Source organism: Peromyscus californicus, unplaced genomic scaffold (assembly GCF_007827085.1).
Source record: "Peromyscus californicus insignis strain IS unplaced genomic scaffold, ASM782708v3 Scaffold_3__1_contigs__length_106647218, whole genome shotgun sequence".
Classification (NCBI taxonomy): domain Eukaryota; kingdom Metazoa; phylum Chordata; class Mammalia; order Rodentia; family Cricetidae; genus Peromyscus; species Peromyscus californicus.
In genome coordinates, this window is record NW_026294551.1 from 68,192,968 (window position 1) to 68,220,959 (window position 27,992).

At 49.4% G+C, this 27,992-nt stretch overlaps 1 protein-coding gene across 1 annotated transcript; it reads left to right on the forward strand.

Moving 5' to 3' along the window:
- Ccdc69 (coiled-coil domain containing 69) lies at positions 1-27,641 on the forward strand. Its single transcript, XM_052757015.1, has 7 exons — positions 1-101; positions 17,613-17,697; positions 21,981-22,054; positions 24,198-24,299; positions 24,733-24,852; positions 26,155-26,252; positions 26,844-27,641. Exons 1-7 carry the CDS (start codon positions 54-56, stop codon positions 26,923-26,925), a joined length of 609 nt encoding a protein of 202 aa, XP_052612975.1. The 5' UTR covers positions 1-53; the 3' UTR covers positions 26,926-27,641.
- The last annotated feature ends 351 nt before the right edge of the window (positions 27,642-27,992 follow it).

Genomic DNA, 27,992 nt, shown 5'->3' on the forward strand with positions numbered 1-27,992 from the left:
GGCTGCAGCTCGGGGTGGTTGAGAGTCACAGCCGGCGGGACGCACGAAGCAGGATGGGCTGCAGGCACAGCCGACCCAGCCGCTGCAAGCGCGCGGAAAAGGTACTGGGCGCTGGGACACGGAGGTCTGCCTTGGGGGGCGTTCAGAGGGTCGACAGAGGACACCGGATGGACAACAATCGGGGACTGGCACGGAGACCCGGGTGCAGGGACGGCGATGATCTGTCCCCGCCCGCGCCGAGCCAACCCGGCAGCCAGCAGCCGAGTTGACACACTCAGCCCCAGGCAAAACTGAAGCTGATCTCTGCTGTCCCGGCGGCGCGGAGATGACTGGTGTGTCTGTGGCAGATGGTCTTAAGTGTGGGGCTGTCACTGTGTGGTTGAGGACCGGACACTTGACCTCTCTGAGTCTTGGGCTAAGGTCTAAGGCCCGCAATCTGAGTGGTCCACTGTCTTGCAGCGCTAGCATCGCTTGAGACCTGTTGGAAACCTAAACTCCAGGTCCGCCCAAGGGTTGTTAAGACACAGCCTGCCCCTTAACGGAGTTTCGCCTCGGATCACTGCGCCCTTTAGAGCCTGGGAAGCGGTCAGGGCCTCTTGCAAGCTCAGAGCAGTGCGTGGGCTGCCCTTAGGGTAGCTGGGAGGGGCCAAAGAGGGAGGCGATCAGTAGTCTCCTGCAGCTCTCTCCTCCCTTCCTGTCCCTCCCCCAGGGACCTGAAGCTGGGTTAGGGCCCAAGAGACTGACTCAGGTTTCTGCCCCTTGAGGTCTGAGAAGCCCCAGGAGGTTGGAGCCTAGATCCAGGACCATGTCTACAGAGAGGACAGCTGGAGGCCCAGAGAAGGGAACAGGGACCCTGGAGTCCTGGTCCTATTTCCTGTTGCTCTCTGCCAGTCCCTCTGTCCCGGCCAGGTGGGGACGGACGGACGGACCTTGCACTTGACCAGCCCCCCGTGTGAAAATGACTAACTGTGCAATGAAACGTCAGCTCTTCTGTCTGTCATCTGTGTATGTCTGTCTTCAGCTTTGCCAGTGTCTCTCTCTTGCTCTCTGCTCCCTCCCCAGCACTTCCAATGACTTCTTTTTATTATTTGTTTTGTTTTTCTACCCCCTTTTGTTTGTGATAGGGTCTTATGTAGCCCAGGCTGCCCTCAAATTGGATGTGTAGCCAAGACTGGCCTTGAACTACTAATCCACCTGCCTCTCCCTCTCAAGTGCTGGGATTACCAGCATGTCCCATCATGCCAGGCTGTATGTTTTTGTTTAGTTTTTGAGAAAAGGTCTCAATACATAGCCCAGGTTGGCCTCAAACTTTCAGTTTTCCTTAGCTTCCCCGATGTTGAAATTATAGGCATGGGCTACCATTCCTGGCTTCCAGTGGCTGCAAGGCCCTTCATGCTTGTTGCCTCAAACAGCCTGGCATGTCTGCCCTGGACCTGTGTGCGTTTGCTGGGTTCTGTCCATCACACTGCCTGTTAGCAGGACAGAGAGCGGCTTTTTGGCTAAGTTTACACCTGTTCCTACCTCTCCTGGTTGGTGCTTTTGCTTAATTTTTAATGCAGGTGTCAAGACCTGAGCACCCAGTCCATCCCAGCAGGCTGGGAATACCCCTGGGATGGGACACCAGAATAGAGGCTGGGGCCACAGGGTCAGACCACAATAATGACTCACCCTGAGCATTTTCACTTCCCACTCAGCCTCATGAAGGCCCTGAGAACCAGGTTGAGCTATAGAAGGAAGCATTCCCACATTACAGGTGTGGACACTGAGACTCAGAGAGTCAGATGCTAGGGTGAGGGGGCTGGAGAGATGGCTCAGTGGTTAAGAGCACTGGCTCCTCCAGAGGATCCAGGTTCAATTCCTAGTACCCACATGACCGTTCATAACCATCTTAAATCCCAGTACCATGGGATCTGACACCCTCTTCAGGCCTCGGTGGCAACCAGCATGCATGTGGCACACATAATATATGCAGGCAAAACACCCATAAACATAATTTAAAAAATGTTTTTCCTAATTAAAAAAATATAGAAGACTTGCCGGATGTGGTGGCAACTTTAATTCCAGCACTCAGGAGGTAGAGACAGGCAGATCTTTATGAGTTTGAGGCCAGCCTGGGCTACATGAAAGTTCCAGGACAGCCAGAACTACATAGAGAGACCCTGTTTCATATATGCATATGCATATGCATATACATATACATATATGACTGGCTTTCTTCACATGCCATCTAGCCTGTCATACACACACACACACACACACACACACACACACACACACACACACTCCCTCACCCTCTACTGCCTTGTGCAGAGCATGGAGCAGGTGCTGAGAAGTGCAGTAAGGGCCAACTGGGAGCCAGGCCAAGGCTTAGCCCAGCATGCAGCAGGAGAGCCTCCCAAACTGAGAAGAAGGCTTCTTGGGTGGGGAAGTTTGGCAAGAGTTCCCCCAATCAAAGCCAAGGACTCAAGGGAAGTCCGAGCTGCAGAAAGCCCAGGATGTTGGGCTTGCGCAGAGTGGGGTGGCTGGTAGCAATGCCAGTCTTTATGAGAACTCTCCAGGCTTGGGACAGGATCCGGATGGTTAGGACCTCCCTTGTACCTCCCGCACATAGATCCAAGGATTGTTTTGTTTTGTTTTTTTGTTTTGTTTCGTTTTGTTTTTTGAGCCAGAGTTTCTCTGCATAGCTTTGGTGCCTGTCCTGGATCTCACTCTGTAGACAAGGCTGGCTTCAAACTCACAGAGATCTGCTTGGCTCTGCCTCCCGAGTGCTGGGATTAAAGGCGTGTGCCACCGCCGCTGCTGCCACCGCCGCCGCTGCCGCCGCCGCCGCTGCCGCCGCCGCCGCCGCCGCCGCCGCCGCCGCCTGGCCAGATCCAAGGATTTGATGAGCTCTGTGCTCTGTGGCTCAACTGACCAGGCCCTCTAGACCTTACTGAGAGTCCCCGCCTGGAACTAAGTCACTGCTGTCTCAGGACATGCTGATATCCTGGGAATAGGGGCTGGGGATGTAGCTCGTCCGCAGCACCACACAAACTGGGCATGATGGTAGATGCCTCTAATCCCAGAATTTGGAAGGTGAGGTAGGAAGATCTAAAGCTCAAGGTCATCCTCAGCTACAGTGAGTTCAAGGCCAGCCTGGTCTACAAAGCAAATTTCAGGCCAGCCAGAGCTAGCTATAAAGTGAGACCTTGTCTCAAAACAAAACAAAACAAAAAAAAAAAAAAAAAAAAAAAAAAAACAAGCAAAAGCAACAACAAAAAAATTCATTCCCCCTACACCACAGGATCCTTCTTTCATGTTCTATGTACATACTTTTTTTTCATGTACTTTTCGTGTGTGTGTGTGTGTGTGTGTGTGTGTGTGTGTGTGTCTGTCTGTCTGTCTGTCTGTCTGTCTATGTGTCTGTGTGCACACACATGCCATTTCATGTGTGACAGTCAGGTAACAACTTTCAAGAGTTGGTTCTCTCCTTCCTGGGGATCAAAATCAGTTTGTAGTGTTGTCAGAAGGTGGCTTTACCCACTGAGTCATCCCAAACACACATAATAAGATATATTTGATGCCAGGTGGTGGTGGCACACGCCTTTAGTCCCAGCACTCAGGAGGCAGAGGCAGGAGGATCTCTGTGAGTTCAAGGCCAGCCTGGGCTACAGAGTGAGATCCAGGACAGGCACCAAAACAACACAGAGAAACCCTGTCGCAGAAAAAAGAAAAAAAAAAGACATGTTTGAATGTAATAAATACACAAAATGTCATCTAAAAGAACTTGGCAGACATTTGTGTACCCACTCCACTGAGTTCTGAGAGTCTGTGGTCTTGCGTTAGTTCTCAGATCTGCTTGAGTGACCTTGCCAGCAACTTGGCTTCTTGGGTTCAGTGTAAGATAGACACAACATTGGCTCCTGGGTCTAGGTTTGTTCTCCAAAGTTGATGAGAGGTTGAGTGTACTCAAGACCCAATGGCCTGACTGGCACGTGGTGAGACACAGAATTAAAGTTGGGATCTAAGGATGTCACTGCCGGCGGCACACCAAAAGAAGCAAAGGAGTTTGTGAGGACAACGGACATTAATGCTTGCTGAGGGGGGCAGGTGCAGGGATGCGCAGTGTCGGAACCTTTGTTCTCAAGGAGTAAATTAATCTGTTCTCTGCGGAGCTAGGACGCAGGGTCTTGGTCACTGGGAGAAGCTGAAGGGGCCAGATTTCCATTTCTTGTGCAGAATGGTTGGGGGATGGGGGAAAGAGTAGTGAGTTCCTCATTACTGGAGAGGTTCAAGCAGAAGTCAGATGTCATTTGGGCGAGAAAGGTAGAAGTGATACAAGCCCCAGATGGCAAATATTTGCAAGTCCACCGTGGAAACCTAATTGTTCTTATCATTGCAATTTAAGACTTAAGTTTCAAATTTTAAAAAGTTTGGAAGGAATTTGGAAATTGCTTCTAAGATCACCATTAAGAAATAGCCTCTATAAAATACATTGGGTGAAATTCTCAAAGAATGAATAAGATTTAAAAAAGAGAGAGAGAGAAACAACCTGATTTTCCCACATATGTCATATAGATGAGGGTGACTATTTTTATAAATCTAGCAACCTTTTTTTTAAATATTTTTGGTGTGGGGGGGGCAGGGAGGAGAGAGAGAATGCATGCCACATATATACCAGCATCCTGCCTCATCTATCAGATCCCCAGGAGCTGAGGTTACAGACAGTCGTGAGCTGCCAACATGGGTGCTGGGAACTGAACTCCAGTCCTCTGGAAGATCAGCAAGTGCTCTTGACCACGTAGCCTCCTCTCCAGCCCTAAATCTGGGAATAAATTGCATATGGCTGTCTTCTGGTGCTCTACTAGAGGCATTTTTCCCACGTGAATCCTGCAGAACCTTTTTCTAATGGCCACCTAAGGTCCTGGCCATTGTCCTTGTTTAAACGGTTTGTGCATGTGCATTGGTTCTTTACAGCCCTGCACCTTTGCTAGTGATGAACTTCCTGTGTTCTCCTAACCCGGGGCACAGTGACTTTGTCCCTAGATCAGCGAGAGTCACATAAACAATGATATCTTGGCCCGGCGGTGGTGGCGCACGCCTTTGATCCCAGCACTCAGGAGGCAGAGCCAGGTGGATCTCTGTGAGTTCGAGGCCAGCCTGGGCTACAGAGTGAGATCCAGGACAGGCTCCAAAGCTACACAGAGAAACCCTGTCTTAAGAAAAAAAAAATGATATCTTGGCTGGGACTTGAAGGTGGGTGAGGATGAAACCTTCACTGGCTAACCATGATATTCAGCAGGTGGGGGTCCCCGGCAGAAGAAATACAAGGCACATTTGACCTTCGCCCTGCGGTTGCCAAAGGCATGCTAGTCAGGGAGCGTGAGAGAAGCCGCCGGCCTGATCAGGCAGCAGCTGCTGCTGCACCTTCTGCCCCAGCCGTTACTGACACATCACACCGGTATGCACGTGGCCTCTGTTCCAGCCATCACAGCAGCACTGGCCCTCAAGTGGCCTCTGAGCTAATGTTTTTAGCCAGAAAAATAATGTTCCATAAATCTGTCATTCTGGATGAATCCAATACGAGCTTCCATACACAGAGCATTCTCAAAGACTCGTGAGGTTCAGCCACATTTCTGTGCTAGACAGCTAGACCTTTCAACCTAAAATGCACCGGAAAAATTCCTAAGAAGTAGGTCCTCCTGGGGATGCAACTCATCTGAGAGAATGCTTACCTAGCATATCCAGGTCCCTGGGTTTCATACCCAGTATTGCATGAAGCTGTATGGTGGCACATGCCTATAATCCCAGCACTAAGGAGGTGGGGGCATGAGGACCAAGAGTTCAAAGTTGCCAGGCGGTGGTGGCACACCCCTTTATCCCACCACTTGGGAGACAGAGGCAGGCAGATCTCTGAGTCTGAGGCCAGCCTGGGCTACTGAATGAGTTCCAGGACAGCCAGGGTTACATAGAAAAGCCAAAACAAACAAACAAAAAAATCCATAGTTATCTTCAGCTATGCAGTGAGTTTGAGGGTAGCCTGATCTACACTGTATGACAACCTGCCTCCAAAGAAATTCCTAGGAATTGCTCTTTGAGACACATCGTTTGGTGACATGCTTTCTGAGCTCATACGTGTTCTTAATTCTGCTTTCTAAAATTGTGGTTGAACTTACAGGAGGCTAGACTCTTTCCCTAAGAGCCTGAGATGCTCCAGCCTCCTGTAAACACACCCACATCTGCCTCCATTGGTGTCATGCCTGGGCCTGCGCTTCCTGTCAGCTCGTGGTTTTTATAGCGACAGCCTAAAATGGTGAAAGTTCAAGTTAATTGCTCAGGAGAGCCGATTGAGTCCAGTGTGTGCATCATTGGGTAGCAGGGACTACACCTGACATGTGTGTTCATAGATCATACAGTGAAGAGAAGTCTGTAATCTGCCTGGAAACGAGCTGATGAAGCTCATGGTGGGCCAGGCATGGTAGCCCATAGCAATGGTCACAGCATTGGGGAAGTAGGAGCACGAGGATCAAGAGTTCCTTGTCATTGGTCACGCTTACGATATAGCAAGTTGGTGGCCAGCTTGGTCTACATGAGACCCTGTCTCAAAAAAATAAATAAATAAATAACGTAAACAAAGCCTGCCTTGGGAAGAGTAGGCATGTGCTGTAAAGCTGAGTGTCCACTGTTCAGACTGGCACCTCACAAGGACTTAGCTTTCGATCCTCATTATCCCCTTGGTGTGCCCCACCCTCAGCACTGCGAGCGGTCTTCCCAGGATGGGTGGAGCACCTTCTGGGAACTGGGATATGGCCCGCTCTTCAACTCTTCCCTTTCTGGGTCCTTAGGCTTCTCTCTCTGCTCTCTGACTTCCGTGGCCACTGTTATATTCCAAGAGGGCCTGCCTCTGTCTGGCACAGAGTCTCACGATGTAGTCCAGGTTGGTCTGGAAGATGAGATCCTCGGGCCTTGGATGATGGGCATGCGCTGCCTGCCACACCGGGCTCTGCTTCTTTCGGATGAGCGAACGGCTTTGTGTGATACCAGCCTTCAGAGTCAGGCCCATCCTTCACAATCTCCGCGAGCTGCCTTCTGCGCTTTCTGATTGCAAATGTCCTGCCCTGGGAGTCCTACAGTCTCTGTTCTTGATAAAGGGACTTCTCCCCGCTTGCAGGCAAACTATGAGACCAGGGAACATACTGATGGGAGGTGGCAGTTGTGCTGGCATCCTCTCCCCCTAGGCCCGTGGTTCTCAACCTGTGGATCGAGACCACTTTGGAAATCAAATGATCCTTTCACAGGGGTCACCTAAGACCATCAGAAAACACAGATGTTGGGCCAGGTGGTGGTGGTGCATGCTTTTAATCGTAGCACTCAGGAGGCAGAGGTAGGCAGATATCTGATTCTGAGGCCAGCCTGACCCACAGAGTACATTCCAGGACAGCCAGGGCTACATAGAGAAATTCTGTCTCAAAAAAAAAAAAAAAAGGCAGTGGTAGCACATGCCTTTAATCCCAGCACTCGAGAGGCAGAGGCAGGCGGATCTCTGTGAGTTTGAGGCCAGCCTGATCTACTGAGAGAGAGAGAGAGAGAGAGAGAGAGAGAGAGGTCATTTATATTACAATTTATAACAGTAACAAAATTACCGTTATTAAGTATAAAGAAAAATAATTTTATCTCTGGGGGTCACCACACACAGCACAAGGAACTGTATTAAAGGGTCACAGCGTTAGGAAGGTTGAGAACCACCATCCTAGGCATTTGACTGTTATATTGTTCTGGCCTGGGCTTCTGGGAGGCAGGCTATGAAAGACTCCAGGTTTGCCCTCATCCCCATAAGCAAGTACCCTCCTTTCCTCTACTCCAAAAATACCTCTTCCATGACGCTGAAGCAGCCGAGTGTGTCAAGCCTCCAGCCCCCTCCCTGTTCAAAGCAAACACAGGCCAGGATTGATGATGGATGAGATGGCAAGATGACATCACCTTATCCCTGATTCCCATCTATAGCATAGCAAAGCCAGAAGGGCTCTTAGGTTTCCTATGGGCCAATGTCTGCTTCCTAATTTCAGAAGCAATGGAACCGTTCATCCCAGGCTCCTGCCATCATGCCCTCCCTGACATGATGGGCTGCGGCCCTCAAACTCTCAGCCAGGACAGGTCTTTCCTCCTCTATGCTGCTTCCTTTCAGGCATTGAGTGACAACAATAAGAAAAGTCACTAAGAAAGGGTTGCACAGGGCCTTGTCCAAGCCCTGCCATTGGGCTACACCTCACCCTTGCTCAAGCTCTTGTAAATCAGAGTGCTCATAAAATATAATTTGATCATTAAAAATAGAAATAAAGGGCCTGGAGAGATGGCTCGGTGATTGATACCATGTACTGCTCTTCCAGAGGACCAGAGTTCTGTTCCCAGCTCCAAGGTGGAGTGGTTGTCAACTGCCTGTAGCTCCGGTTCGATCCAGGAGATCCTTCACCCTCTTCTGGCTCCATGGGCGCCTGTGTTCACATCCTAACACCACACACACACACACACACACACACACACACACACACACACACACTCACATACACACACACACACCACTAAAACTAAAATATATCTTAAAAAATAGAAATAATGTCAGACATGGTGGCATATATACCTTTACTCCCAGCACTTGGGAGGCAGAGACAGATGGATCTCTGACTTTGAGGGCAGGCTGATCTACAGAGTGAGTTCCAGGCCAGCCAGGACCTGTCTTAAAAAAAAGAAAATAAAGCCGGGCGGTGGTGGCGCACGCCTTTAATCCCAGCACTTGGGAGGCAGAGCCAGGCGGATCTCTGTGAGTTCGAGGCCAGCCTGGGCTACCAAGTGAGTTCCAGGAAAAGGCGCAAAGCTACACAGAGAAACCCTGTCTCGAAAAACAAAACAAAACAAAAAAAAAAAATAGAATTAAGGGGCTGAAGTGATGGATCCGTTCACTGGATGCTCTTCCAGAGAACCCAGGTTTGAAGCTGAGCACTTGTGTGGTGGTTCACAACCATCTGTAACTCCATTTCCAGAGGATTCACAGTCCTGTGCTGGCCTCTTTAGGTACCAGACACATGTAATACACAGACAGACAGACAAAACAGTAATATACATACAATTAAAACAAATATTTTTACATTATTTATTTTATGGGTATTAATGCTTTGCCTGCGTGTACGTATATGTACCATGTGTGTACTTGATGCTCCAAGAGGTCAGAAGAGGATGTTGGCTTCTCCAGGAGCTGGAGTTACAGATGGTTATAAGCCATCACATGGTTGCTAAGAGTCAAACCCAGGTCCTCTGGAAGAACAGTAAGTGCTTTAAACCACTCAGCCATCTCTTTAAACCCCTAGAAAATATTTTTGTTTTGTTTTGTTTGTTTTGCAACACATGGTTTCTCTGTGTAGCTTTGCACCTATCCTGGAACTTGCTTTGGAGACCAGGCTGGCCTCGAACTCACAGAGATCCGCCTGGCTCTGCCTCCCAAGTGCTGGAATTAAAGGTGTGCGCCACCACTGCCCAGCTAGAAAATAATTTTTAAAGAAAGAAATAATCTTACCTCACAGTAAGATTAAAAAACTAAGTTTATCCCCAGAATGTTTCACTTAAATCATAATTAACATATTCACAGACCAATTAATGTGAAGTGATAAATATTCATAATGTCTGAGAAATTAAGATGTTAGAAGCCATACATAACACTCCAGTTCCAAATATGGTTACACAGGTATATAATATATGCTGCCGTATTCCAGGTTTATCTCTGTATCACAGGATTTTACTTTTACATTTTTCTGTATTCTCCCTAATTTCTACAGCAAATACTGACTCCTGCGTAACTGGAAAAAAATGGCATTATGTATTAATGTTTAAGAAAATGACAGGGGCTTCAAGGATGATATAGCTCAGTGGCAAAGTGCCTGTGCCTGCTTATCATGCACAAGGTCCTGGGTTCGATTCCCAGTGTCACAGGAATGCAGAGGATGGGAAGGGGAGACTAGGAACTGCCTGTGGAGGAGCCCCAGGTGTCACTGTGCAGGTGCTAGCCTGGAGAGGGTTTTGTCAGACCCTGGGAAGGCTGTGACCTTCTTGCAGCTGGCAGATGTTCCTGGAGACGAGGTCTTCTCTCTGTAGCAATTGCTATGTGGTAGGACACAGTGTTTCCTGAGTTTGTGATCTTGATACACTGTGAGCCTTGGAGGTAAGCTAAGAGGTCAGCCACAGCTCTGCAGGGCCTGTGCCTGCCGTGTTTCTCAGACAATGAGCAAGAACCTCCTGCATTCTGAGCTCTCTGTGCTGTGCTAAATACCGCAGGTATTTCTACCATTCTGAGGGACCTGAGGTCTGGAAGCTCACACAGCAGCACAGTTTTGAGTTTAGGATTGGAACCCAGAGCTGGATGCTTCTAGAACCCCGACCTTCAGCCTCACTTTACTATAGCTAGTGTTTGTCTGAGTGGTTCTGCGCCGACTAAAGCATGTGATCATGCCTTTTGTTCGTTGCCTGGTTTCATTTTTAAGATTTATTTTTAAGCTCAGCGGTTAAGAGCACTGACTGCTCTTCCAGAGGACCCGGGTTCAATTCCCAGCACCCACATGGCAGCTAACAACTGTCTGTAACTACAAGATCTGACACCCTCACACAGACATACATACAGGCAGAACACCAATGCACATAAAATAAAAATAAATAAATTATTTTTTAAATTTATTTTTATTTATATGTGAGTGCATGTTTATATAAGTGAATACAGGTTCCCACAGAGACCAGAAGAGGATGCCAGATCACCTGGAGCTACCTGGGTGCTGGGAACTGAACTCTGGTCCTCTGGAAGAACAGCAAGTGCTCTTAACCACCAAGCCTCTCTCCAGCCCTGGGCTGGTCCTGTTTTCGTTTTGAACTCTCCCTGTAACTCAGGTTGGCCTCGAACCTGCAATCCTCCTGCCTCAGCCTTCTGAGTACAGGGACTATAGTCATGCATCACCACCCTGTCAAGGTGAAACCTAGTTTGAAATGCCCCCCGTGAGGCCTCGGTTACCTTATTTGTCATAATCAGAGCTTCACAATGCTATTGCTTAATTTAGTGTGTGTGTGTGTGTGTGTGTGTGTGTGTGTGTGTGTGTATGTGTACTCACATGCAATGGCACACAAGGGGAGGACAGAGGACAATGAATAGCAGCCCGTTCTCTCCTTCCGCCACGTGGCTCCTGGGGATTGAATTCAGGTTGCCAGGCTTCGTGCCAAGCCTTTACCCACCCAGCCACCTTGCCTGCCCTACTTGGGCTATTTTTATAAACATCTCATAATCCTTTTGTCAAGAAGAAAGGAAGAAAGCCTTCGGGGCCAGAGAGATGGCTCAGCGGTTAAGAATACTGATAACTCTTCCAGGGGAACCAGTTCAATTTCTAGAGCTATCAGGGTGGCTCACAACTGTAAGGCCAGTCCCAGGGGATCTGATGCCCTCTTATACATTCAGGCAAAACATGCATACATATTAAAAAGATAAACAAGTAAATACATAAACTTTTTAAAATGGTCTCATAATCATGATTTTTATTAGTTTTGCATTTAAAAACAACAGTGACAGCAAGTAGGGGTTCGTTCTCCAAGTTGTGGGTAGAAGGAATAAATTTTAATTGGGGAAGATGTTCTTTGTTGGTAATCGGGTTGCAGTGATGGATGGTTGGGAATGGCATCTCACATGCTGCTTGAGGTGTTAGATCTGGCAAACATTCAGTTGCAGAGGATACACTGGGAGGTCAGTACCCCAGTGTGGCTTCTCCTGTGTCTACTGAAGGAATCTGAGCACGTTAATTTCCATGGGCATCCAGGTACATTGTACACATAAGGCTTTTCCCCAGTGCGTTTCCTCATATGGTCTCTGAGCTATAAAGGTTTTGTGTAAGGTTTTCCACAATCTTGGTAGGCAGGCATCGGGCTTCAACTGGGAGGCTTCTTCTTGGACACAGGGCTCTGGGACTTGGACTCTGATCTTTCCTGGGGACACAGTCTCTGGACCACAGGAGAATCTGGCATACTTTCCGGGGGTTGTCTTGGGGTCAAAGTAGAATGGGAGGGGCCTGGCGAGCCACCTGAAACCACCTGAGGAGCACTGCCACCTTCAGCACTGGGTGCTGGCCTCTGACCTGTGCAGACATCCTGAGCATGAGAGGATACCAGCTGGCCCGAGCAGTGTGGCTGGGCAGCACTGGGCTTTCTCAGGTGATGCTTAGATACAGCCTGTTTTCCTGTAGAGGTTTTCTTCCTGTCACACTGGCGAGTCTGAGGAAGAGGTCTGGTGATAATCAAGATGTTCTCTCTGAAAGGCAGCCTGCATCTCCTGAAGGTGGAATTTCGTGCCTACACCCACAAGTATTAAGCTGAATTTAGTGACAGCGAGGTCCGGGACCCACACCAAAACTGGCACCGAATGCTCTCGGGAACACACCTCACACGTTCTAGGTGCCCTCTGATTGGAGTCCAAGGTCTGGTCCCCAGTGACAGGCATCTCTTGGTGGTGCTCCTCTTGGGCAGTCTGGTCCAACACAGAAGTAACTACATGGTCTTCATCGCAGGTCACTGAAGGACCTTACATGGCTCCCTTCAGGAGATGCAGGCTGCCTTTCAGAGAGAACATCTTGATTATCACCAGACCTCTTCCTCAGACTTTCACACAAGGCTGCAGTATAGGTCACAAAAGTCTCCCTACCACTCAGGGTCTCTCCACCAGGCTGAATTCTTTGTGGACTGTCTTCTTGCTGCCAGAGACTGCTCTCCCCTGGGAACCAAAGAGGGAGGTCTCCTGCGTGTTGAGCTTCATTAGCTGAGAGCCTGCAGGGGATTTAGTCCGGTCAGCAGGCACACCTTGCTGATTCATAGCAACTGTCTCACTGGGCTCTCCTAATTGGAAAGGTATGTCTTTTCTGAGATTTGCCCTTGAGTTATGGGGCAAAGATTTAGATTTGGATTTAGACTTAGATTTAGATGCCATCACTGTTTCTTTACTGGTAGGTACCACTTGGCTCTTTGGTGTGCTACAAGATTCAGGGTTCATCACTGTTTCATCACAGGGAGGCACCACTTGTCTCTGAGCTGACACAAGCTGAGTGGTCTCCACAGGGGCAGTCTGTGGAGTGCAGGGCCCAGGCTGAGAATCACCTGGAGTTTCTCTCTGGTCCTTCAGTGGTTCAGGGACGACCTTCTGGTGCTCCTCAGGTTTCTCAGCTGTTCCAGAATCGGAGAACATGGTGCCAAACTAGGTTTTCAGTTCTGGGAGCTTAAGTTCTTAAGAGTAGTCCAATATGAAGACAGACAGAGGCTATGTAGTAGAGCCAAGCAGCTCTAGAATGTGAGCTGGAGGCCAGGGCTTCAGACCTGCACAGGCTGTGATGAAGGGGGCCTGGGAGAAAGGATAAACAAACTTTTTTTTTTTTTTTTTTTTTTTGGTTTTTCGAGACAGGGTTTCTCTGTGTAGCTTTGTACCTTTCCTGGAACTCATTCTGTAGTCCAGGCTGGCCTCGAACTCACAAAGATCCGCCTGCCTCTGCCTCCCGAGTGCTGGGATTAAAGGCGTGCGCCACCACTGCCTGGCGAATTTCATTTTTTTTTAATGAAAATTTTTAATTAAAAAGTTTATTTAGCTGGGCGGTGGTGGCGCACGCCCTTAATCCCAGCACTTGAGAGGCAGAACCAGGAGGATCTCTGTGAGTTCGAGGCCAGCCTGGGCTACAGAGCCAGATCCAGGAACGGCGCAAAGCTACACAGAGAAACCCTGTCTCGAAAAACAAAACAAACAAACAAAAAAAGAAATTCAATTTTTAAAAAAGAAAGGAACCTTTGGGGTTGGTGAGATGGTTTAGGAGGGAAAGGTGTTTGCCTCCAAGACTGATGACCTCAGTTTGACCCTAAAGACTCATGGTAGAGAGAACTGACTCCCCGAAGTTGTCCTCTATTCTCCACACATGTACTGTGGTGTGTGTGTGTGTGTGTGTGTGTGTGTGTGTGTGTGTGCACATGTGCACGCACACTCATGCATGCACGCGCGCTCACGCGCGTGCACACACACAAATACTAGTATTTAAAATAGAAAAAAAGGGGGGAGCCCATGATCTTGGGGCATTTGCTTTGGGGTACGTCGGCTGCCACCCCTAGAACACACAGCCACTTTCACTAAGGGTAGTGGTGACAGGAGCTGGTCATTGGTGCTGATGGATTCAGTGCCCTTCTATGCCCACGGCATGGTTGAATTGGGTTGTTGAACTAATTCTAGAGGATGAACGGAGAAAGACCAGAATCACTACCAGACACATCACCTCTGGCCCTACCGACTTCCTGCCAATCATTTAGTGGTTGGTTCAAGACACTTAAGGTCTCTCAGTCTTTTTTTTTTTTTTTTCTTTCAGTTTTTCCGAGACAGGGTTTCTCTGTGTAACTTTGCACCTTTCCTGGATCTCGCTCAGTAGACCAGGCTGGCCTCGAACTCACAGAGATCCGCCTGGCTCTGCCTCCCGAGTGCTGGGATTAAAGGCGTGTGCCACCACCACCGCCCGGCAAGGTCTCTCAGTCTTAAGCAGGGGCCTGGCACTGCTGAAAGTCACAGCCGCTCCATCCAGCTCCTCACTGTGTAACCCAGGATGATGCTACACAGTTGAAGGGACATATAGTGAACGAGAAAGCTTCGGTTTGAAGTTCCTTTGCCATGTGGGGATGACCACATCATTTAGTCTCTTCTGGCTGAGACGAAAGATCAGATGTTAAATACAACTACAGCTGAGTATGGTACTATTCTCCCAAAATCCAAGGATTTGGGAGGTGGAGGCAGGAGGATTATGAGTTGGAGGCTAGCCTGAGCTACATGAGACTGTATCTTAAAACAAACAAACAAAAAAAAAAAAAAAAAAAACAAGCACCAGGCTACAGAGTGACTTACCAGCTAAGAGAACTTCCTACTTTACCAGACGACCCAAGCATCCATAACTCAGGGCTTACAACGGTCTATAACTCCAGATCCAGGGGACAAAATACCTTCTTCTAGCCCCAGGAGTGCCCATATGCATGTAACAGATACACACATACATAGTCACACAAATGCATAAATAAAAATAAAACGAACAGGCTGAGCAGATGACTCAACAGATAAGGGGCCTTGCCGCCAAGGCTGATGGCCTGAGTTCGGTCCCTAGGACCCACACACAGTGGAGGGAGAGAACTGGCTGCCACAGGTTGGCCTCTGGCCTCCACACGTGTGTGAGACACACACATACCCACGCTTGCTAAATAAAGCATTTTTGGGAGTGTAGGTCACTGGTAAAACACTTGCTTGGCATGCTGGGAGATACTTGGAAGTTTGAAAGTCCAGGATAGATAACAAGCATGAGATCATAGGCCTCCATGGCACCTCCGTGGCACAGAGGCTTGACAAATTATTTGGAAATAAAATATGCAGGAAGTTTTACGCAATGACCAGGCTCTGTTAGTCAGGGGTCAAAGGTCACAGGACATGAGGAGAGTGTTATAGAAAATTCAGGCTAAAGCCAACTCGAGCAGCCACGGCCCAGGGCATCCTGTTCTTCCTTCCCAGCTCAGTCACGAGCCCTTCCCATCTCTCTGCCTCAGTTTCCTCCCTCGATGTTGAAGCAGTGGGGGAAACCTTAGGAAGATGTATGAGAGTTTTCTCACCATTATCCAACTGGCTGCCTTTAACTGTCCATAGGAAACAAACTCAACCAGCCGTCACAATTCTGAAATGCTGAATCCCTGCAAATGAACCAGGATCGTTTGAAACTGTTCGCTTCACTACATGGGGGGGGGGGGGGGGCTTCTGTTTGTTCTTGTTTCTTTGAGAGGGTCTCATGTACCCTGGGCTGGCCTCAAGCCCACTCCGTAACCAAAATTGAACTGGAACTTCTAGTCCTCCTGTCTCTACTGCCCCAGTACTGGGGATTACAGGGAAATGTCGCCATGCCTGGCTTTAAATTGATGGCTTAAAAAATGTTTTCATCTGTGTGTGTAAGGGGCAAGTGGATAGACTGGCATGCATACGGGTGCCCACAGAGGCCAGAAGAGGGCATCAGGTCCCCCTGGAATCAGGTTCTCTGGGAGAGCGAGCAGCCCATGCTCTCAACCATTTAGCCGTCTCTCCAGGTTCCCAGGGTGGCTTTTTAAAAGACTTGTGGGAGCCGATGGGAAAGCATAGCACGTGGAGATGCTATGGCCAAGGCTGAAAACCCGAGTTCAGCTCCCAGAGCCCAAGTGCTGGAGAGAGGACCGATTCCACAAGCTGCTCCCTGGACCACGGCTGGTGCATACCCACAGGGACACATACAGAGGATGCCGCAGAGATGAGACCCTGTCTCAAACCAGGTGGAAGACGAGGACTGACCCTCTGACCTCTACACACCCAGTGCATGCCCAGATTTTTTAAGATTTATTTTTATGTGAATTCATGCATGCGTGCGTGCATACGTGTGTGTGCGTGTGCGCGTGCACGTGCGTGTGTGCGTGTGTGCGTGTGTGTGTGTGTGTGTGTGTGTGTGTGTGTGTGTGTGTGTGTGTAGGCCAGAAGGAGGGTGTCAGATCCCCTGGATCTGGAGATACAGGTGGTTGTGAGCTACCACTGTGGGTGCTGGGAACAGAACACAAGTCCTCTGAAAGAGCAGGGAGAACCCTTAGCCACTGAGCCATCTCTCCAGGCCCACAAAGATTCTTTTAGAAGGGTTTCTGTCGGGGTCTATTGGTTAGGCAGACAAGCTTGAGGGAACCATGGACAAAGAGGACGCTGCCTCAGCACCAGGAAGACAGGGACTTACGTCCTCTGGGAGCCCCCGAATACAGTGGAAGGTTGTTTGCTTAGATGAACTTTCCAAAGCCTGCCTTTTCTGAGAGGGTGAGTCAGATGTGCACATCTGTGGGCCTGTAGTGTGTTTTGATAACACAGCTGTCCTGATGTTGCTGGCCCCACCCCTGACCTGCAGCATCCTTAACTGTGAAAGTTATTTGAATGATAGACACCAGTGCCTTGGGGGGAAAGGTGCTGCCCCCGGGGCACACAGGCTCTCCTGGGACAGCTATGACAGAACTCTGTCATCTGAGCCTTGCCCCCAGAGTGCAGTGGGACTGCCACATCTCAGGTGTGGGACAGTCAGACTGGCTGTGAGTGGTCAGCGTGAGAAAAGGGGGACTGCTGCTGTCCTCTGGTCTCTGTGAGCCTGTCTGGGGCCAGGAGGGGGACCCCAGAGGACAGATCAGGAACCTGACAGCATAAGGCAGAAATGAGCTGTAGCCTTTAGAACTTGAAGCAGCGTAAAGGGGGGTGCTCCATGTAGACCAGCAGAGGCCGGTCCTGCCCCGCCCCATGGAACATCGGCAATAAATGACTCCCAAGACCCTTTCTACCTAGACAGTCCTCTGCTAACTTCCCTGAGCCTAAGGGTGACAGGACCTCTGGGGTCTGCTATGTCTCAGAGTGCTTCTGTCCCTGCCTCATCATCTTTCCCATCAGTCAGAGAGGAGGTGGGGTGCCGATCACACCGCTCCACATAACCCCGGCTGCATGCAGTGAGCAGTTGAGAGACAGTGTGCGTCAGCCCATCCTGTCTCACTCCAGGCCCCACTCTTCACTCTAGGTGGAAGAAACACAGACAGAACTCCTGGAGACACTGGACAATGAGGGAAGGATCCTGGATGGAAGGCGTGAGGAAGCTGGGCAAGGTGAGCACCGAGAGGCCACAGGAGGCTCCTCAGGGGGCCCTGGGCCTCAGAGGGGTGAGGGGACTTTCCTCTTGGGGCGTGTCTTTAACATGCTTTGCTTTCCTTTATTTGAGCATCCTCCCCACCACACCCATTTTTTTCTTTCGTTTTAAAAGCCTCTACAGGAAGTCTGCCCACCTCAGGTGGGCGTAGCAGCACACGCCTATAATCCCAGCAGTTGGGGGATGGAGGCAACAGGCGGGTCAGGAATCCAAGGCAAGCCTCTGCTTCTCACAAAGTGGAGATCAGCTCGGGCTATTTTCAACCATGTCCCAAAAAGGGAGGGGTCAGGATCTAGAAAACCCAGACAAACAAAATCACTCTTTTTATATAGCCACCTTCCATCCCTACAATGACGACTCCTAAAATTTACAGGTAAGATGGGCCTAGGGAGATGGTTCTGTACATAAAAATGCGTGTGGCCCAAGTGTGAGGACCTGAGCTCAGATCCCCAGAACTCACGTAAAGAGGGACCACTGGGTGCATCTGTCATCCCTGCTCTCATGGCAAGATGGGAGGTGGAGACAGGAGAATCCCCAGAATCTCACAGTCCAGCTAACCTAATGTCTGCAGCGGCAAACAAGATCAGCATCTGAGGTTCCCCTCTGACCTCTGCTTAGACCACAGACACACACAGATAGAGAAGAAATCATGGCTAGGATAGTCGGGTGTGCCTCACGGCTCGCAGTCCATCACACACAAAGCTAAAGGTAAGAGGACCGCTGTGTGTTTGAGGCCAGTCTGGGCAACAGAGTGAGTTAAAAGCCAACTGAGATGCATGGCCAAAGCCTGTCTCAAAAAATTAAGCAAAGGTTGGAGGAATGGCTCAGCAGTTGAGAGTATGTGCTGCTCTTCTGGAGGACCTGAGTCTAGTTCCCAGCACGCGCAACTAGGAACTTACAACCGCCTGAACTCCAGTCCCAACGGAACAAATCCTCTCTTCCAGCTTCCACAGGTACTAAGGTCATGTCATACACCCACACAGACAGACAGATAGACACACACACATACACACACAAAAAAATTAAATACTGCTTTTATAATTAAATCAGTTTTTGTCAATTCTTAGTTTTTAAATAATTTAGAACTGAAATGACTAAGTCCATGTATATTTATTTTTTCAGATTAGCAAATCACACCTCCAACATCGATATGTATGACACTGGTGATGTTTAGTGCATTCACAATGCATGCAGTCATTACTACCACTCAGTTCCAGAATATTCTCCTCACCCCAAAAAGAAACACCCAGCAGTAGTCACTCTGTCTTCCCAGCAGCCTCTGGCAACTGCTAACCTGCTCCCTGATTTCATGGTATCAGATAGCCTGGCTTACTTCACCCGGCAAGATGCCTCCATGTTACAACATCGTCAGGACTCCAGCTCTTTTTTATGGCTGAGTAATACTCCATTGAATAGACATACCATGCTTTGTTTACTTATTCATCATGGATATCCAAGCTGTCTCCGCCTCTGGCCACTGGGAACGGTGCCATTAGCCCAAGAACTCACTTGGATGGGTGTTTCCATGTCACCTCACTTTACATGTAGGAGGAGAATATGGTATTTCTATACTTCACCTTTTGAGAAACTCCCAAACTCTTTCCCACAGCAGTTGTCCTACTTCCTTCTCCTCCCAGCGAGGTCTGAGGGCCCCAGTGGCTCCACAGCCCTGTCCATGTGTATCATTTGCCCCTCGCTGTCATCACTGTGGTGAGCACGGGGTGGCATTTCATTGAGGGTGTTGGCTTGGGTTTTTGTTTGTTGTACTGCTATTGTTTGAGACGTAAGCTCACTGTGTAACCCTGGACAGCCTGGAACTTACTAGTAGCCCAGCCTGGCTTCCAGCTTGCAGTGGTCCTCCTGCCTCAGCCTCCTGAGGGTTGAAATTAAAGGCATGTGCCAGCACAACCAGCCAATCTGTTTACTCTTGAGACTGAATGTCACGAAGCCAACCAGCCCGGGCTCAGCCTCCCACGTACTGAGGTCACAGGGGTGTGGCACCACAGAGGTGTGACACCACGGCTAGTGTGTTGGGCTTTTGAGCTGCATTTCCCTACCCATCAACTGGCTGACAACTTTTTGTGTACTGTTGGCATTTGTATAGCTACTTTGGGAAAGTTATGTATGTTTTAACAACATTGAAATTGACTCGTGACCCTTCTCCAGATTTACTTCTTTTTTGGTTTTGTTATGTTTTGTTCTGTTCGAGACAGGGTCTCACTGTGTAGCTCTGGCTGTCCTGAAACTCCCTTTGTAGATCAGGCTGGCCTTGAACTCACAGAAATCTGCCTGTCACTGCCTCCCGAGTGCTGGGATTAAAGGCGTGCTCCACCACACCTGGCTCCAAAATTACTTCTTTTATAAGCCGTTGTGATCATAAGAAATTCATGTGCAAGTTTTATATCCTGTGTGTGTGTGCACACACACGCACATGCACACGCACATGCACACTTGCATGCATTATGTAGTCATTTGTGTGTAGTACCTTCAGAAGCCAAAAGAGGGCGTCATATTTCCTGCAACTAGAGTTACAGGTGATTATGAGCTGTGGTATGTGGGTGCTGGGCACTGAACTCTGGTCCTCTGTAAGAGCAGCACGTGTTCCTGACCCTGAGCCTCTCTCCGGCCCTTGTTCTTTTCATTTAACACTGTATCAAGCATGTTCCCAAGTACAGCTACAAAAAGGAAGGCTGGCAGCAGACCAGGTTCCAGGCTTATGCCTGTAATTCCACATTCAGGAGGCTGAAGCAGAAGGATGGTGAATCTGAGGCCAGCCTGGGCTACAAGGTGAGGCCCTGTCTCATAAAAAAACAAAGCAAGTCTAGACCATAACACACGAGGGTTTGCTTGCTTCTTGAGAGTCTAGCATCTGGATTTGGTTCTTCAAAGCAATTCTTTCATGAAGATTTGCCTCTCCATTGGCATTCAATCCCTCTTCCATTCCTAGTAACACAGTGACTAGGACAGAGGGCGGAACAACTCTCAAACTCTTGAAACATTGACAGTGGTGCAGATGTCTGCCAATAGAGTTAGAACCCCTGGAAGACAGACTGACATCAAGCACACTCCCTCACAAGCCTGAATTGTTCTGCCTACATGACTACATGGGAAAACCTTGCCCTGTGGGCATTGGTTTAATCATATTTAGTAAAATAAATACATAGATGCAAAGTAGCCCACTATGGAGCCCAGCAGGGAATGCCTATGGGGGAATCTTCCCAGTAGTCAAAATTCTATTTTTTTTTTTTTTTTTTTTTTTTTTGGTTTTTCGAGACAGGGTTTCTCTGTGTAGCTTTGCGCCTTTCCTGGGACTCACTTGGTAGCCCAGGCTGGCCTCGAACTCACAGAGATCCGCCTGGCTCTGCCTCCCGAGTGCTGGGATTAAAGGCGTGCGCCACCACCGCCCGGCAAAATTCTATTTTTTTAATAATTTTTATTTCATGTGCATTCATATTTTTCCTGAATGTATGTCTGTGTGAGGTCTCTGATCCCCTTGAAACTGGCGTTACATGCAATTATGCCATGCCATGTGGGTGCTGGGAATTGAACCTGGGTCCTCTGGAAGAGCAGCCAGTGCTCTTAACCACTGAGCCATCTCTCCAGCCTCTTTAAAGTGTATTACATTTATTTTTGGGGTGTGTGTATGTGTGTGTGTGTGTGTGTGTGTGTGTGTGTGTGTGTGCATGTGTGATATGTATGGGTGCGCACATACCACAACACGTGTGGAGGTCAGAGGACAACCTACAAGAGTCAGTTCTCTCCTTCTGCTACATGGGTCTTAGGGATTGAACTCAGATCACCATAGAGAGACCCTAAGCAAACCAACATTTATTTGCTATTTTTGTTGCTGATGGTGGTGATTGTCATTGTTTAGGCTACACAGGGTTTCACTATGTAGCCCTTGCTGTCCTGGAACTTACTATGTAGAATAGACCAGGCTGGCCTGGAACTCACTGAGAACCATCTGCCTCAGCTTCCCAAGTACTGGGATTAAAGGTGTGCGCCACCACCCTCTGGCAAGGTTCCCTCTTCTTAAGTGACTCTGGGTTGTATCCAGTTGACGATATACTCTAGCCAGCACAGCTCCTGAGCCAGCCTGGGAAAGAGAAAGATTAAGAAGGCCATTGCTCAGCACCTGGGTCCAGTGGGCCCTGGGGTGATCATCAGAACCTTCTAGACCTCAGGAGCTTGACAGGTTTTGTGAAAAGTGTTTGAGTTTATAGTGATCTCCTTTCTTCACAGCCTTGCAGTCATCATGTGCACAGGAGAAAGACACTTGCAGTGTCTCCATCCAAGAAGCCAAAGCCCCATTGCAGGTGAGAAGGGCCTGGCCATTTGGATGTGGGTAGTGGGGGAATGGTAAGGAAGCCACATGGAGCCCCAAAGCAGCCCAAAATGATGCTTTCCATGCATCCTGGCCCTTTGATGTGGTGACCAGATAGTTGGTCAAGGGGACTTGGCATGCTTTCAGGGCTGGCCTCCTTTCCTACGGAGTTACCTGTTTTGTGTTTTCTGAAGGGGGTAATTAATGTATTATTATGATTTTTTTGGTTTTTCAAGACAGGGTTTCTCTGTGTAGCTTTGCGCCTTTCCTGGAACTCACTCGGTAGCCCAGGCTGGCCTTGAACTCACAGAGATCCGCCTGGCTCTGCCTCCCGAGTGCTGGGATTAAAGGCGTGCGCCACCACCGCCCGGCCTTATTATGATATTTTATGTGGCTATTTTTGCCTGTGTGTATGTCTATGTGCCACTTGTACGTCTGATGCCCTCAGAGGCCAGAAGAGGTTGTTGAATACCCTGGAAAGAGCTATAGACAGTTGTGAGCCATCACGTGAGTGCTGGGAACTGAACTCAGACCCTCTAGAAGAGGAGGTAGCACTCTTAACCACTGAGCCGTATCTCCAGCCCATCAGCTTTCTTAATTGTAGCTGGACACAACCTAACACAGCCTGGGAAGACAGCTTCAATGAGGAATTGTCTGCGTTGGGTTGGCCTGGGAGGTATTGCCTCAATTATACTAACTGATGTGGGAAGACCCAGCCCGATGTGGGCATCACCCGACACCCAGGGCATTCAGAGGGTCCTGAACTATGTAAGGGTGAAGAAATCAAGTCAGCACCATCGAACAAGCAGGTGAACAAGCATACACTAACGTCGCTGTTTTTTGTTTTGGGTGTTCTGTTTTTTAACTGTGAATGTGCTGGGACTCGCTGTTTGAAGTTCCTGCCTTGACTTCCCCATAGTGATAGACGGTAACCTGGAATTTTAAGCTGAAATGAACCCTCTTCGCCCCTACATTGTTTTGTGTTGGGGTGTTTATTAGATAGCAACAGAAATGAAAGTGGAGCATTTCCCAAGGACTGTCAGGAGGATCTTGGGGATGGCATGGACTGTAGAGTGGAGCTGATGTCCTGAGGCCCAGGACTGTGGTGTCATGAAAGCAGATGCTCAGAGAGACTCCCAGAGGAATGAGGTCTAAGCCTGGAAGATGCTTAAGATCCCTCAGCGAAGGGAAGCCCTCGGCAACATCAAGCAACTTGCTCAAGAGCATGGAGGAAGGGAAGAACACAGGACATCTAAAGAAGTCCAGAAAGCCAGAGTTGTAGAGAGGCCAGGGGGAGGCAAGGGCCACAGGGTAGGTAGGACTGAGCCCGAGAGCATAGGAAGAGGTTGGCCTCTGCCACAAAAGGCATGACTGAGGAGATCTCTGTCAGGGGAAAGGTACAGAGAACCTGCCCTGAGATTGGGGGTGTGATGTGATGTTGAGCCCCTGCATAGACAGAAGTGGAGGATAAAAGCCCAGTAGAGCCCAGCATGGCTGAGCTTTGAATGTAGGTTGACATTGGTCTTAAATAACCAGGACATCATCCCAAGAGTTTAGGCATCAGTATCAGTTAACTTTTCTCACTACTGTGACCAAATACCTGACAAGAAGCAACCGAGGGAAGGAAGAGTTCACGTTGGCTGATGGTTTGAATCATTCCATTGTGGTAGGAAGGCGTGGTGGCGGGAGCTGAGGTGGCTGGTCACATTGCACCCGTGGTCAGGAAGCAGAGAAGTGATGAACATGGGTACTCAGCTCACTCTGTCCTTTCTATTCAGTTCAGGACCCCAGCCTATGGCACGGCGTCACCTAGATCCCAAGTGGCTCTTCTCACCTCAGTGAACCTGATCTAGAAATTCTCACAGGCATGCCCAGAGGTTTTTCTCCTGGGTGACTCTAGATCCTGCCAAGTTATCAATCAATATTGACCATCATAAGAGTCATGAAAGGCTATAGAGTGAGAGGTAGAGCTGGGATGTTTCAAGCCCTAGTGGCAGTGGATTCAGCCTGCTCTGCTGGGTGGTGTATGGCGCAGACCAGGAGCACACTGAAGAACCCCAGTCCTTTCCTTTTAATTGACATGAAGAGAATCACCTTGACAAGCCAAGCTCTTTACTTCCTGCTCCCTTCTCCAGAACTCCTGCACAATGCCGGTCTCATCACAGGAGGCCATCCCGGCCCAGACGAACGAGGTGGAAGGGTCCATCCTTAGCCGACTCTATAAGAACCACATCCAGGTGCGTACAGAACACAGGCAGGCCTTTATCCTTGGCACTGTGGGAAGGCCATGGGTAGGCAACGGTAGCGGGCAAGACTCAAAGCTGACACATTCCCCTTCACAAGAGCCCGGCAGCAAGAGGGTCCTCAATTCACACCAAGAGAGACAGACAGATGGTGGAGCACACAGCTCTATGGGTCCAGAGGGAACTTGGGGCAACTAGCCAGCGTGACACAAGATAGCAGCCTACTGAACTACAGCTGTGTGCCCCCTCCCCCAGACGCATGCCTCAAAGAGTGCCCCTGGGAGGAGATAAGAGAAACACAACCTTGGCTGTGAATGGGGGATCACACAAGCCCGATGCCGTGAGCTGCTGGCAGAGTGGGGAGCGGGGGAGACCCATGTCCCTTGCTACCTGCTGGTTGATGGGGTGCCTCTGTGTCCTTCTCTAGGATTATGGGAGCCCCGGCCCATTCTGGGAGCAAGAGCTGGAGAGTTTGCACCATGTCATTGAGATGAAGAATGAGCGGATTCATGAGCTGGAGAAGCAGCTGCTCCTCCTGGAGATGTTGGTCAGTGCTGGGCGGGCAGCAGGCCGCCACTTCCAGGGCATTTCTAGTTCCAGCGTATCCCATACCCCGCCCCTCATCCCCCAACCTGCCCCTGACAGCTCGGCTGCTCTGCTGTTCCTGCCGGGTGTCTGGTCTAGGTCAGGCAGCGGCTTCTTGTCACCTGACTCCTGTCTTTTCTCGGGCCCTCAGGTTGCTGTAACTAGGGCAGCAGTGGGGCCCCGGCAGCCCCTGCTCCTCAGAAGGGGTTGCAGCTGTCACACTGCAGGCAGGGCCTGAGAAAAAGAAGTGAGGCCCACAGGCCAGGCAAGCAGAGGAGGCTAGCCTCAACAGAGGTGGAGCTGGGGAACTGCGGTCCCTTGAAGACCCAGAACTGAGGCCTCAGAACCCTGAGACACTCTCACCCTTAGGTTCCGTCAGTTTGTGTGATTGGTCTGTTTGGGTTTTTATTAGATGGATGTATTTTGTGTACCTATGGGTGGGTGGGCATATGCCATGGCATGCATGGGGAAGAGGTCAGATGACAGCTTGCAGGAGTGAATTCTCTCCTTTCACCATGGGGCTTGCTGGGATTGAACTCAGGTTGTCCAGCATGGCAGAAAACACCCTTTACACTCTAAGCCATTTTTTTAAACTATTTATTTATTTATTTATTTATTTATTTATTTATTTATTTATTTATTTATTTATTTTGTACACAGCATTCTTCCTGCATGTATTATGCCTGCATGCCAGAAGAGAGCACCAGATCACTGTAGATAGTCATGAGCCACCACGTGGTTGCTGGGAATTGAACTCAGGACCTCTGGAAGAGCAGCCTATGCTCCTAACCTCTGAGCCATCTCTCCAGCCCCCAACCTTTTTTTTTTTTTTTAAAGATTTATTTTTGTGTGTGAGTGTTTTACCTACATGTATGCATGTGCACCACATGTATGCAGTGCCCTCAGGGGCCAAAAGAGGGTTTTGGATCCCCTGGAAGAGTTACAGAAAATTATGAGAAGCCATGTGGGCAATAGGAATCAAACCTGGGTCCTTGGTATTGAGCAGCCAGTGCCCTTAACCACTGAGCCGTCTCTCCAGGCCTGACTGAACCATCTTCCCAGCACTGTTTTTGGTTTTAACACTCTCCAATAGCAGAAGTCAAGTCGACGGTCCACCTTAACTCTGACCTTCTGTCCAGTTTGCGTCTTGCTCCATAAAGTGACATGCTAGTCTAGAAAGAAGCAGTGTCCAGGGGAGAGGTGACGGGCCCACTGTGCCAAGTGAGTGAGACAGCTTCCCAAGCTCCTTTTCGGTTTGTTGCAGAAAGAAAAAAATCTGATATTAGCACTGAAAAACACCACCCTGCGGCAGGAGGTTGAGGACCTACGGTTCCAAGCTGGGAACAGGTTGACCGTGACAAGGTAGCCATCCCCCTTTCCCCGACTCCCGACCTTCCGCCAGAACATCCAGCTGGGAGGGACCCGGAAGAGCCTGGGGACTGGATGGACAAGTGGGCCCAGGACCTGTCTTGGGAACATGACTCCTCTTTCCCTGGGAGTTAGGAAGCCCAGTTTCTCAACATGAGAAAGAGGAAACAGGAAACAATCCACCTGAGCAGGCATGCGTGGAGCGAATCAGTCCTGAGGCTTTGTGAGTGAGCGATATTGTCCCATGTCATGGGCAGCTGAATACGTGACATATTTTCTGGTAGAATCCTCCTCTGGATCCTAAGAGCTAGGTCCTGTTATCCCCGTTTGCTGATGAGGAAACTGAAACTCCGTGTCACCTAAGGTGACCCAGCCTGGTGTGAGGCTCGGCCTGGAGACACCCAGAGCTCCACCTGTGAGGATTTAGTACTTGGTCAACACTAGAATCACCCCTCACATACAGGCAGGTGGGGGGGACACCTTGGAGAGCGCTGATAACCTCCACCCCTCAGGAATGATTCGGGAAGAGGGGGAATGGGTTGGTTCAAGCTCCCTCAAGCAACCCCTGCTCTATCTACACCACAGGCAGTTCCGCAAAGATCTGCTTCAGGACCTCGAAAAGGAGTCACGGAACAGCCACTGCTGCAGCAGACGGAGGAGCCACTGAGCCTCTTCCTTCTTATGCTGCCCTCTGCTGCACCTCAGAGGCCTCTGTCCTCATCATACAGACACAGGGCCTGGGCCCACCATGGCTCCCAGACTCACCACTCCCTCCATAGTCTGTGGAGCAAAGGACAAGACTCCATTCTTCTCCCAGGATGGAGGAGATGTGTATAGGCCACAACACTATGGTGGAGCTTGGGCCACCAGGATCACCCAAGAAGTGCCTTCCCTTAGTTGGCCCAAGGAACAAGCAAGTAGAGTTACCCCTCCCACCCCCGTCCTCATGAGGGCGTTCAAGACTTCTCCCGTGGCAGCTGGCGCCATTTTGACCTTCTGACAAAGAGGGGGAAGCCCCCCCCCCAGATCATCAGCTTTGCTGACAACTCACTGAACCATCAAGTTCTTATTACCACACCCATAATTCTCACTCCGAGAAAAACTGTTAGAGACACCATCCAAGAAAAATGAATACAGCATTGTTTTTGTTGAGATGGGGGGTCTCACCACCACGTAGCCTAACCTTGAACTCGGAACCACCATGCCTCAGCCTCCTGCATGCTGGGAACACGGGCATGTGCCACCTCATCCAGCCAGATAAAGAGTTGAATTTGCTGTAGTGCTAAGCACTGTGAATATTTTTAAGCATATTTATCTAAGGTCTTAATGTGAAAGTGAAATCTTTTTTGTTAAAAATAAAATTATATTTTCATGTTCTTTGCAGGGAGGATACATTTCATTCTGTGTTGTCTTAGTTACTTTTCTGTTGCTGTGGTAAAAATCCCCTGACAAAAGCAACTTCAGGGTAGAAGGGCTTATTTCGACTTAGGGTTCTAGTGGGATAGAGTTCATCATGGTGGCAGGAACCTGAGGCCTGCCTGTCACTTGGCATCAGCAATCAGGAAGGAGGGCAAGTCTATTCAGCGTGAAGGCTCACCCCCAGGGACATACTCCCTCCAGGGAAGAAGTGACCTAGAGGTTCCAAAAGCTTCCCAAACAGTGCCACCACCCGGGGACCATGTGTTCAAAACATGTGGACCTGTGGGAGATACGTCATATTGAAACCACATTTGT

Excerpts from the sequence above, each read along its gene's own strand:
- Ccdc69 (XM_052757015.1), top strand. The coding sequence starts at position 54 with ATGGGCTGCAGGCACAGCCGACCCAGCCGCTGCAAGCGCGCGGAAAAG. Across the intron at positions 22,055-24,197 it reads AAGCCAAAGCCCCATTGCAG|AACTCCTGCACAATGCCGGT; the intron begins GTGAGAAGGGCC and ends TCCCTTCTCCAG. Across the intron at positions 24,300-24,732 it reads TCTATAAGAACCACATCCAG|GATTATGGGAGCCCCGGCCC; the intron begins GTGCGTACAGAA and ends GTCCTTCTCTAG.